Below are 13,181 nucleotides of genomic sequence, written 5' to 3'. Positions count from 1 at the left end.
CCCCATAAAACATGAAAACCCAACCTTTGATGTCATAAAAGGGCAAAAGCCCTAATGAATATTAATTAAGTTATGCACAAACAATTTAACAAAACCTTAATTTTACAGTTTTGTAAAAGAAACAGAACCGATCATATGGAAAGCTCAGTAGATCCAAGACAATTATGAAATGTAAACAATATTATAAATAAAGAAATGAAATAAGATAAAAATTGACGAAACTAAAACTTATAGTTAAGTCCATAGGTGCTGATCCCGTGGTTGTTCGTGGGATTGACCGCATACGGAAATAGTCGAAAACCCACGGAGAAACACAAGATATTCCCCATTAATTTTAACCAAAAAAAAAAAAAAAAAAAAAAAAAAAGTAAAACATTTGAGAGCGCATTATTGTAACGTGAGAGAGCATCCATGTAATGTGCGAGCAAGAATCTCTGAATTTCCTTCACTCTAGCACAAAACGGGACGCATGCTCTTGCTCTTTGTCTAGAATTGTGTTCTCTGTTGGATTTAATGTTGCCAGAAGCTTTCAACCACCACACTTTAACGATTGACTGATGAAATAACACAGTTTACCCTAATATTGCAAAGAATGAGTTGGCATTTTCAAGCTGAATTTAGTCAGCCTGTTCTCTAGTTATTTTATTATTTAAAAGTTAGTTTTGAGTAAAGTGCTTATTGTAGATAGATATTTATTGAATTATTTTATTTTGTGAACTGCTACCGCTATTATCTGTGAGAGTTTATATGGAGTTTGGGAATCCTCCGGCAAAAACATAAATCAGTGCCTAAGGCTAAATCCTCATTACACAGTGATCAGTTAAAGTTCTTAAATGAACTCTGAAATGGAATTTTATTCCATAACTTCATTCCTACATCTGCCGCTGCCAGAAATGGGATTTTATAGCTCAATGGATATGCATAGATCAACAGCTTAATCTTAAAGATGAATCATTGGTTTAGAGATAACATTTTTACTTTGAGTATGAGGGTTTCTGGGTTCTAATCCACAAACATATTTCCATATATTAACCTCTTCAGCTCTGGTGTATATTTGGATTCTGGCTCATGAATACGAAATAAATGTTTTTCTCCAAAACATGTTGGCCACAATTATTGGCACCCCTAGACATTTGTTTATGAGTAAAATATCTCTGAAGAATATTCCCATTAATATTGAAACATTTTATTACGTCAGGGAGACTAGGAACATGAACTTGTCCAGCTATGACTTCTTGTTTCACAGGAGTATAAATATGAAGAAACACAAAGGCCGAATTTCCTTAATCATTCATCACAATGAGTACAACCAAAGAATATAGTTCTGATGTGCAGCAAAGGATTGTTGAGCTTCACAAAATAGAAAGTGGCTTTAACAAAAACAAAAACAATGAACATTTCCATTTCAACCATCAGGGCAATAATTAAGAAGTTCCAATCAACTAAAGATGTTACGAATCGGCCAGGAAGAGAGCGTGTGTCTATATGCACGGCGAGGAGGGACGTTTGAGTTGCCAAAGACACAGATGGAGAATTGCAGAGATTAGTTGAAGGATCTGGAGATATTCTGTATGGAGGAATGGTCTCTGATCTCTTGTCAGGTGGTCTCCAAATTCATCAAGCATAGGAGAAAACTCAGAGCTGTTATCTTGGCAAAAGGAGGTTGCAAAAAGTATTTTATAAAAGGGTGCCAATAATTATGGCCAACATGTTTTGTAGAAAAGCATTTATTTATATTATGTATTTAATGATTTACCAGCCACTTTCATTTACTTCAATGAAAGGTTCGATTTTTGCACTTTTTTTTGAATGAAAGATCAAAAGGATAGTGGCACATTTCTGTTTGTGTTTGGACTTCCTCTATGTTCATTGTGTTCAGTTTCTAGCCACTCCTCCTTCATTAGTTCATCCCAAGCCTGTTTGTTACTATGGTTTCTGTCATTGAGTTCATTTGTCCCATGCTGTGTCTCATTTCCCTCATCTGCTCTGTCTATTTAAGCCCTGTGTTTTATCCTGTTCAGGGTCTGTCGACGTTAATGTTGGTTGTTCTGTCCTTGATCTTAGTCTCCTGAGTGTTTCTGTAAGTTTAAGTTTATCGTTCATAAAGTCTGCAGCACAGAAATCCTGTTTCCTCTTTGCTGCAACCAGAAACCTAACCGATAGACAATGCAGATTTATTTTTGTAGCCAAAATTACCAGTAAAAATTGTATCATATTTACCAGGGGTGTCAATAATTCTGATCACAACTGTACATTGGAGTTAATAGACAAATGTTTAAAAAAATTCAGAAAACCCCATACATTTTAATAAATAAGGGGAATGTTTTTTTTTATTGTGTATCACCTTCAAAACAAAAGTTATTGAGCTTTTGCTGAAGGGAGGCGATGATGCCTTCAAGACTAGTGTCCTTTTAGGGTCTCTATTTGTAATTTCTGCAATAATTACTATCTGAATTTAAAAGGGCCCCTTCCCCCGAGAATAATAAGTGGCTCATTCTGCACAAAACCTCTTACATTTTAATGCATAGGTGGAATAATTCATAATTATTTCATTTCATCACAAAAACAGCATAGCCAAAAATGGCAGAAAGTGGTGATGATGTCCCCATTGTAAATGACGCTAGAGTTAGCATTTTATTCACCACAGCATAAGGCTTGAAGACAGTGAGAAGCTGAGGTATACATGTCAGGAAAAGACAGAATAACAATGAGGAAAAAGTATGTTAACGAGAGGCAGACAAACAGACACACTGTGTGTCGCCTCTGATTTAAGTGACGAGAGCTCAAGAGAGGTCATGTGGAGGCTATCACAGCATATGGCCTTAAGCCAATCTGATATTTCTAGCACACCTTTCTGTGTTCTAACCCAGCAGCTCCAGAGCACCAAAATCTCCATCCCAAGTGGCATCATTAAAGTCAGACAAATTCCCTAAATGTTTAGAATTCTCCCTTTTTACTACTTTCCCCTCCCTGTCTCTCTCTCTCTCTCTCGCTCCACCTATAATCCTCACTCTTTACCTGTGAGCAACGACCGTTGCACAAACGGTGGTTAACTTGTTACGCTCACAAGTCTGCAGTCAGACTATCCCTTTCATTTCTTTCTTCAGCCGAATTTCATCTCAGCTCTTTTATATTACGCTGCTGCACAGAAAACCAGCTGAATATCAATTCAATGAAGAATCCAATTCAGTCTCTGTCTTTTACAAGCAGGCATTTAAAGAATAAATCTGAGGTTGACAAGAGGCTACTCATCGTAAAACTAGAGGTAAATGGACTGAGACTTCCATCCACTGTGATTGTCTGCATTATCAATCAAATGTTCTCTGCTAAAGAAACGGCATATGAATACTAAATCATCTACCGAAGAAACTCAAAGAAATGGATTGATACACAAAGTATATTTATATGTAAGTTTGCCATCAGCATCAATAGTAATTGACAGTAATGGACTAACATGAAGCGGTTCTGTGAATGGACAACGCTTTTGAAACATTTCTGACAGAGTTGCAGCCAAGGAGGGATTTTTTTGGGGGGAAAAACAACTGTTTTGATTTTTGAAGTGAATAACAGAGAGATCCTACTAAATTCCCAGCTTCCCCGCTGAAGAAAACAAAAACAAACAAACCAAAAACTTCCAAACGTTTGAGAATTGTAGTGTATCCTGGTTTCCATTAAAATATTAAGCAGCACAACTGTTTTCAACTGATGATAATAAGACATTATTCTTGATTTCTGAAGGATCATGAGACACTGAAGTAATGGCTGCAGAAAATTCAGCTTTACCATCACATTAATAAATTACATTTTAAAATGTATTAAATAGAAAACAGTTCTTTTAAATTGTAATCATATTTAACAATATTACTGTTTTAAATCGATAGTTCACCCAAAAATGAAAATACACTATAAAAAGTTCACTATAAATTCACTATAAAAAGTTGACTTAACTTTTTAGGAAAATTTAGGAAACCCGTTGCATTAAAATTAAGAAAATAAACTTCATGTTTAATAAAAAAAAAAATAAGTAAGCATTTAATTAAGCATTACGTTTATTTACTTAATCATTTTAAGGCAACGGGTTTACACATTTTTTTTTTTTTTAACTGAACACTATTTACAGTGTGTCATCATTTACTCACCCTCAAGTTGTTCTAAACCATGAGTTTCTTTCTCCTGTTGAACACAAAAGTAGATATTTTTAAGAATGTCTGTAACCAGACAGTTGATGGACCCTACTCACTTCCATAGTATTTTTTTGTCCTACTATGGAAGTCAGTGGTCCATCAACTTTCATTACAAACATTCTTAAAAATATCTTCTTTTGTGTTCAACAGAAGAAAGAAACTCATACCGGTTTAGAACAACTTGAGGGTGAGTAAATGATGACATAATTTTCATTTTTGGGTGAACTATCCCTTTAACTGTTATACTGACTGGTGTTATTATATAACATTTATATTTATAAATATAGTTCAGATGCAAAAGCCTCTAAGTGCCATCTGGAATTTTCTTCTAGAATGATACTTTTTATCAAGCTCGTATATTTAAGTTCAGTAATTTCACTTAAATGACAATTAATAGGTAATTTTCACTGCCATTTAAGTGAAATTACTGAATTTAAATATACAAGCTTGATAAAAATGATCATTCTAGAAGAAAAATTTCAGATGGCACTTAGAGGCTTTTGCATCTGAACTCTTCATATATATATATATATATATATATATATATATATATATATATATATATATATATATATATATATATAATTATTATTATTAATTTATTTTTCTATTGCTTTATATTCCGCACTCCGCAGTGCTTTGGCAATACAGTATGCACTAAATTAGGCCATGTCAATAAAGCAAAATAAATTGGAATATAATTTTCCACAAACATAGTACAATAGTAGCTTTAAACCTAAAAACCTCTTGTCTATGAAACAAAAACTATCAAGAAAAACAATCTACCAATGATCATAATTTTCAGATAAACATGCCGACAGGAAGAGAACATTTCTGCCAACTACAGGTTAATTCACTGTAGATAGATTTTCATACAGACTCAATGCCCATGTCAATCTGTTACCTGAATCCAGGGCCATCTGTCATTCTCGGCTGCGGTCCAGGCGTTCACGAGACCCTTCTTATTCAGCCGGGCAAAGTAGGGGTACCATTTCTGGAGGCCGAAGAGAGCTCGGTGAGTGGAGGAGGCCGTTATCTGCTGGTTAGAGATGATTCCACCCTCCATGCCCAGTGGACCGGAACATTCTGCTCAGTACACAGAAACAACACATGAATGGAGAGGTTAGACAGTGTACAGACAGTGCATCATGTATCATGGGTCTTAGTACAAAATTGTTATTGGCACAACATAAGTTTTATGTGAAGGTTCCATATGTTGGATCTCTCTTCCAAAAAACAGTCTTTCAGGGGCATGTGTCTAACTTTCAGAAAAAACACGTTTTTTTTTCAGAGAAATACTTTTTAAGTCAGCATGGTGTTTTCACAGGCTGTACGCTTGATTGTGCTTAAAAACCTCAGCTGTGTGAACATTTCATTGGACATGCATGACTTCCATGAAAATGTAATGCAATTAGATATTCTACAAGTGTCAAAAAGACTCGGAAACAGTGTTTATTTTTGGTTCAAAACATTACTTTTAGCTTTTTTTTCTTTTTCTTTTTGCCTCAAAGCCATCCTCTCTCTTTCATCTGTCTCTCCGTGCACACATACTCAAATCTCTCAAAGTTGAAGCATTGCCAATGACCTCAACAACAAAGGAGCTTTAACTACAGCTTGTGTTTTTAATTGTCTTACATAAAATGTGCACACTTTCAATGCTAAAATTGAATTGCTCATGTTTTACAACTGGGTATTAACCTATACATTATTTAAAAGTCTATTAAAGAGAAGAACACAGAGTTTAAAACATGGAGCTGAAAACATATGCATGTACAGTATCAAGTAGGAAATTCTTTTTAAAAGAGTCAAATGGGTTTATTGGGTCAAATTCCAATGTTAGTCAAAACAAAAGGCAAGGCAAGACATTTATATAGCATGTTTCATACACAATGGTAATTCAAAGTAGTTTACATAAAAAAAAAGGATCTTTAAAAAATTATAGTAAAACAATAATCAATTCTGAACTGCCTGATCAGGACGCCCTATCTGGAATGGAAGAAATCTAACAAAACAATGCTTTAATATATATATATACTGTATATATTCTTCTTCTTCTTTTTTTCTTCTGTTAAATTTAGCAGAAAAGCCTATAAAAGGCTTTTTAATGACAATTTACCCTATGTTTTCTTGTCTGTAAATATACTACCGCTAAAAAGTTTGGGGTTGGTACAATAAAAAAAAAAAAAAAAAAAAAAAAATATATATATATATATATATATATATATTTTTTTTTTTTTTTTTTTTTTTAAGAAGTCTCGTGCACCAAGGCTGTATTTATGTGATCAAAATACAGCAATATTATTGCAATTTATTTTATTTATTTGGTCACACTTTAGATTAGTGTCCAATTCTCACAATTAAAGGGATAGTTCACTCACTTACTCAACTTACTCACTTACTCAACCTCGTGTTGTTCTAAACATGTATGGGTTTCTCTGTTCTGTTGAACACAAAAGAAGATATTTTGAAGAATGTCGGTAACCATATTTTGAAGAATGTCGGTAACCAAACAGTTGATGGACCCCATTGACTTCCATAGTGAAAAAAAAAAAAAATACTATAGAAGTCAATGGGGTCCATCAACTGTTTGGTTACCGACATTCTTCAAAATATCTTATTTTGTGTTCAACAGAACAGAGAAACCCATACAGGTTTAGAACAACACGAGGTTGAGTAAGTGATGACACAATTTTCATTTTTGAGTGAACTATCCCTTTAACAAACTATTAACTACAACTTTTGCCTCAATACACTCCTAATTACTGCCTATTAAAAGTTAGTAAGGTAGTTGTTAAGTTTAGGTATGGGGTAGGATTAAGAGGTGTATAATATGGTCATGCAGAATAAGCCATGATGTGCTTTATAAGTACTCTTAAACAGCCAATATCCTAGTAATATACATGCTAATAAGCAACTAGTTAATAGTGAGAATTGAAAAGGGACAATGTACAATATTCAACATAAATATTTCCATTTAAAGCATCGCACTAGATTTAGCCAATGGCTCTTTTTTAATCCGCTGTCTCTTGACAGGTCATCATTAACTAACAAAATAAATATATCTTAAAATGTAATTTAATCATGTGATGGCAAAGCTCAATTTTCAGCATCATTACTCTAGTCTTCAGTGTCACATGATCCTTCAGAAATCATTCTAATGTGCGGATTTGCATTTCTTATTATCGATGTTGAAAATTGTGCTGATCTTTTTTTTTTTCAGTATTCTTTGATGAATAGAAAGTTGAACAGCATTTATTTGAAATATGAATCTTCTGTAACATTCTAAATATATTTACTGTTTAACATTCTAACATCAATTGAATGCATCCTTGCTAAATAGAAGCATTAATTTATTTCACAAAAAAATTAAAATAAATCTCTCTCTTTTTGTCCCAGTGGAATTACTAAGACACTCAGAGCATCTTTAGTCCTTACATCCTTACATCAAACATCCCTCTTTATGCAACTTGCAACTGAACCTTGTCCGTTTCCATTTAAAAAGGTTCCAGTAATTAGTCACCCATCTACCAAATCAATACCGGAACGCTGAATCATCATCCTTAACATGAACTTCCTCCAAGCCTTCTGGGAAAGAGAGGATGTTTGTGAGTTTGTTTACTTAACATCGAGATGTACAAAGACATCCCTCCATTACCTCCCCTCTTAAGGGCTATGAGGATGATTCAATTATTCAAGCCCTTTCTTTGCTTCTTTTTCTCTGCTATTTTCTGCTGGCATGTGCTGTCCAGCAGGGGCATTGTGTACATTACAGTAACAGTAATATGCATACAAGACCAAAACAGAGAATTAAAACCAAACTGTGGAGGAAAACAACATTTCTGCATGTGTTTTCCAAAGACCCAAAAAATACATACAATGAAAAAAAAAAAAAAAAAAAAAAAAAAAAAATTGCCTGCTGATAGAAAACCTATACTGTTTCCCAGAAAGAAAAATAAATAACAGCAAACTTTTTCAAAGATGAACAGGATGCAGACCCATCTATGTGGCTGACTCGTTCAGTTAATTTCTTAACATATGGCTGAAAGACATTTAAGCATTACAAAGTTTGTCTCGAAGAACTACTGCATAAATCTGACTACATCCATCTGAAATGGACGAATGAGGTTATGACTGAGAGAAAAAGGTCAAGGGGTGTAAATCATGAAATTACCATCAGAACCTTTAAGCTGAACTTCTGTCCATAAGTAACAGAAACCACTGCATATTTATAAGAGCAGCTGAAATGGATATCCATGTGGAGAAAGGAATTCAGATTAAATCTTTAGAAATGCATTCTATCTATCTATCTATCTATCTATCTATCTATCTATCTATCTATCTATCTATCTATCTATCTATCTATCTATCTATCTATCTATCTATCTATCTATCTATCTATCTATCTATCTATCTATCTATCTATCTATCTATCTATCTATCTATCTAATACAGATGTTTGAGTCATCAGCACATCTCTACTGCCTTTTCTGTCATTTGTGAATCTGTCAGTTTGGAACCTACCACCTTACAACTACACAAGATAAAAACAGTGTTCCAGCTCCCCGTCTGATTAAAACTTTTGTAAAAAACAACTAATAAGATGATTAAATGAGTATGATGACATCTGGTGTTCTGCTGTATAATCTAAAATGTCCACCGCCTACTGTCTGTTCTGAATGCATAGCATCACCACACCATATCAACAAACACGCCCTCATTTTCCACTCCATTTCTGTGTAATTTAACAATGTTGCCGGGGTTGTAACCCTACAAATACATGTATTAATATATTTTTTAGAATCCTTCTTCTCCCGCATAGCAAATACGTTCCTACTGGTGGTCTGATTGTTGGGAAATGCACATAGGCCACTGTGTTGATATACATCTTCAATTCAATTTGGGCTTTGACATTTCAGGTGCTTTTTCTTTATCCCAGGTGCTCAATACTAATATTTACCCGGCTTGGCACTCCATAGCTCCCGATTGATTCATCTCAATTGCCTGGTGCTGTTTGAAGGAGTCAGAAGTTTCTGTTTTGCCTCTTCCCTTTTCATCCCTCAATCACAAAGACAGTTTTGTGTGGAATCAAAGAACAGGCACATCACAAGAGTAAACTTTTGACACCTACAGTCACAACAGATTTCTGTTCGCTGAGAATTCGTGGATTCAGAGTTCAATTATGTCAAAAAAAAAAAAAAAAAAAAAAAAAACGTATCCTCTCTCTTGCCATGCGATTTTCTTATTTTCACAATTTTCACATCAAAGAGATAATGTTTCACATACAGCTCTTTTATCATTGTGGATCTGTTGTTTCTCTGTGGGGTATTCATTTAAGCCCAATGTAGACTGCAAGTACAATATTATAGGACTTAACTGTAATATAAAAGTGATTAATCTGAAAAAATCTGTCCGTTCGTCCGTCTATCAGGGCTATTTCCATTGAGGAGGCGAGGCAGTGCCTCTTCAAAAAATTGAATGAGGAAATAATCCATATTATAAAAACACGTGCAAATAACGATATATGCCATTTACACTAAGTCAAAATAGCAGTAGTTAGTATTTACTTATAAACAGGGTTTGACATTAACACCGGCCAGTGGATTTCAGCGTTGGCGTGTAACGCAGTCATTCCTACTAGCGACTTCGGCGGGGGTTGAATTTTATATAATAGGCCTATACATTTTTCAATTCTAGTCTTTTAAAAAGGCATCTGAAATAATAAACTAAGTGTAATCTAGTGTTGTCAGTAATATTGATTTTTCGATAAATATGCATATTGAAATATCTGAAACTCTTCCGCAGAATAGATACACAAGATACCAGCTGCGCGTTCTCGTTCTCTAAGCTCTCCGACAGCCAGTTGACACACAAACCCTTAACTCACTCGTTTAATTTGCTCCGGATTAATATTTTTGGTAGCCTGGAAATCCAGACCTAAATCTGAAAGATTAATGGTCTGGCGTCGACTAATGAAAATCGGCCAGCTCGAGGGGCGGCACCAAGCATGCATTTCAAAATCTCACTGCACGCAATTGGATAACACTATGACCAATCACAACAATAAACCCCATATGCTTACCTACCAGCGGAGCTAACTGGTAGATTGTACTCTTACCGTATCCGGTCTGCAAAACAGCAAAAACGTCCTTCTTGCAGAGGAACGATTCGAGCGGCGTCTTCTGTTCCTCTTTTAGATAAAAAGCCAAGTCTAACTCGTTCATTGTAGCGGCCAAAGCCGTTTCAAACAACTGGTGTTCATCCATAGCCATCTTGCAATGTTTACTAATGACTTAGACGTCACAGCGCTGTCGTCATCTGTTTAGCTCGCCTCTGGCCCGCCTATATCAGATAACCCGATGTGATTGGTGCAGCTCAGATCGAGGGACATATTTAATGAGCATCGTTACGCGACACCAGAGTAACTCGCTGAGAAAATTCAACTTGTGCTCTCGCGAGAACTGAGTGCTTGCGAGAACTGAGTGAACTGAGCAATATCTGTGCTCGGGTAAAAAAAAGAAAAAGAAAGTTATGTTGAGATGAAAACTCTTGTTCATTACATTTGACTTCATAATTGCAACCACATGTGTTGTATTCATTGTTGCAAAACTTGTTCTGTATATAGTTCATTTGTTATCGTGATCAAAACCATTGATCTGAAGCTCAATGCTGATGCTGTCATGTAAATAGTTTTCTAATCAGCAATAAATATATAAATTTCTGATCAACCCATACCAATTGCATGCTTAAAATAACATACCGGTTAAAGCCCCGCCCATTTCAAGACAACCCGACCCACTTCCGGGTTAAATCCCGTCCACTTCCGGGTTAGGCCCCGCCCAGTCCGAGTACAGATACAGATAATTCATATGGTTAACAGATACAGATACAGATAATGCTGTATTCGCTCATCCCTATTGGCTATGTTAAACAGTATAATGGGTCCATGCGTCATGTCTTAAAGTGACAGCAGCCTAATATACCGGCTGCCAAATTATGAGATACTATTATAGATTATAGTTATAGATTTTTAACCTAACTATATGGTAGTTATTCCCCTATGGTATCGGTGTCCATGTTGTGGCCAGTGAAAATGCTGAGTGGCTGTAACTTTGGAAAACCACTAGCCACAGTGGCTGGTGAGCAAAAAAGTCAATGTCAAGCCCTGCTTATAAATAATGGCAAATACTATTTGTGTCACAGGGGAGGTTGTATAAACAGAAAGATGAAGATTAAGGCAAATAGGTAATATTTAAAAAATCCAACAGGAAATCCAACAGGCACAGTGTAACATACAACACATCCAAGATAGAAGACACCTGCCACTAAACTGAAACAGAACCGAACATAGGTGATAATGATGGTGATTGATGAGTGCACAGCTGAACATAATTAGTGTCCGTGACAACAAATCAATGATTAAGGTAGACAATGACAAAACACAAAGACTGAATCTGAAATCGCCCCCTAAACCCTCATTTACAATTCCCTACGTTAGTCCACTAATACTGTTCACTTGAAGGAGGGAATGAAAAGGAGTGAGCGAATTTGGACAGCCGCTGAGCGTATATCGGTTGTACACTCGTTATTGCAGTGCATTGTGGGATTGAATAAGTGCACTCAACAAACATTATTGTGACAATTTGCACCTTGGTGTTGCGGTATGCAATAATAGCATAGAGTGTAAATGGTTTACTAAAATTATTAAATGTATGCCGCCTTATTGGGTCAATAAAGCCCTCCCTACACCTACCCCTCACCGTAAACACTTTATTATTAAACACATGTTAGACACTTTATTTCCACTTTTTAAAATATTTTCTTAATTTTTATTGAAAATAAATGCCTTTATGATCTGATATGAGATGGGAAAAGGGGTAGAGCGAGTTCGGAAAAAGGCTGATTCGAACTCGGGTCGTTTTGCGCCAAAACTTTCTACCACACACCTCACCCCTACACAATTTTTACAATCCAGTCTTCTGTAATTTCGTCTGGTCCAACCAGACGTCAGTGGGCGGAGTTTGCGTAAGTAGCGTCTGCCAAGAAGGCTGGCAATTTGCACTTAGTGTGAATAGACACAATTTGTCAGACCACTGAGAAGTCTGTTCACAAACTTTGTTTTTAAAGTTGAAAAATTACAGTTTCAATTTATTTTAAATCTTCTTTTAAATTATATCCTACTTTGATTCAAAGAGCAATTATGCATCCTTTGCCACGTCAGTTTACATTTAAGAATTGATTTGGAATTTAAAATGTATTTTCAATACAATTTCTGAATGGCTGCATTAATACAGATTTGAATGAAGGATAGGAGGATTTTCTGTGTATAACGACATAGCATTTGATCCTTGAATCATAACGAATGGACTATTTTTAAAGCTTTACAGTTATAATCACCGTTCTCCCATCCCTTGTCCATCTCATTTTGTGTTCCAATGAATGAAAAATTAAAGGTTTAGTGAAAAAAAACCAAAAAAAAAAACATGTGAACCACCACTGGATTAGTCCTATTAACACTCACACACAACATTCAGTTCGGCTTACATATTGTGAAGCATAAGGACTACTGGCAGCATTTCCCAGAGATATTCTGTATATCATTGTATGAGCATCAGTGGATCCCTTTCGTTCAGATTTTCTCTCTGGCAGTGTTGTGACTTGCGATGACACACTGTTCGGTGTGTGATCTACCATCTTGAATGAGCTGCCCGCCAGCAGCAGCAGCAGCGGGCAGCTCTTCTATACTGACCTTCCAGCATTCATCAGCAGCCCAACACACAGTGGCCATCACTAATGCTACAGGCACAGTAGTTTGACAGTTCAGACATTTCACTCCAGACCTATATAATCTATAAATTGAGTTGAAGGCCACCTCAATCTTTGGTGCTTGTGCTAATGAGGAAGAACTGGGAATAAGCTCCTCCTTGTCAAAATTTAAATGGATACAGTTTTGATTATTCAGTTATTAGATTATGTTTTACTTTTTTTTATATCTTTAAA

At 35.5% G+C, this 13,181-nt stretch overlaps 1 protein-coding gene across 3 annotated transcripts in view; it reads right to left on the bottom strand.

The window, feature by feature from the left end:
* edil3a (EGF-like repeats and discoidin I-like domains 3a) overlaps positions 1–13,181 on the bottom strand; it is a 185,070-nt gene that overhangs the window by 51,448 nt on the left and 120,441 nt on the right. For all 3 annotated transcript variants that reach the window (XM_082170029.1, XM_082170030.1, XM_082170031.1), the window contains one exon: positions 5,089–5,270. In XM_082170029.1, coding sequence (XP_082026155.1) covers positions 5,089–5,270 — 182 coding nt within the window. The remainder of the gene's footprint in view (positions 1–5,088; positions 5,271–13,181) is intronic.

Source organism: Leuciscus leuciscus, assembly GCF_965113295.1.
Source record: "Leuciscus leuciscus genome assembly, chromosome: 5".
NCBI classification, from domain to species: Eukaryota; Metazoa; Chordata; class Actinopteri; order Cypriniformes; family Leuciscidae; genus Leuciscus; species Leuciscus leuciscus.
This window is presented reverse-complemented; position numbering and strand designations above follow the sequence as displayed.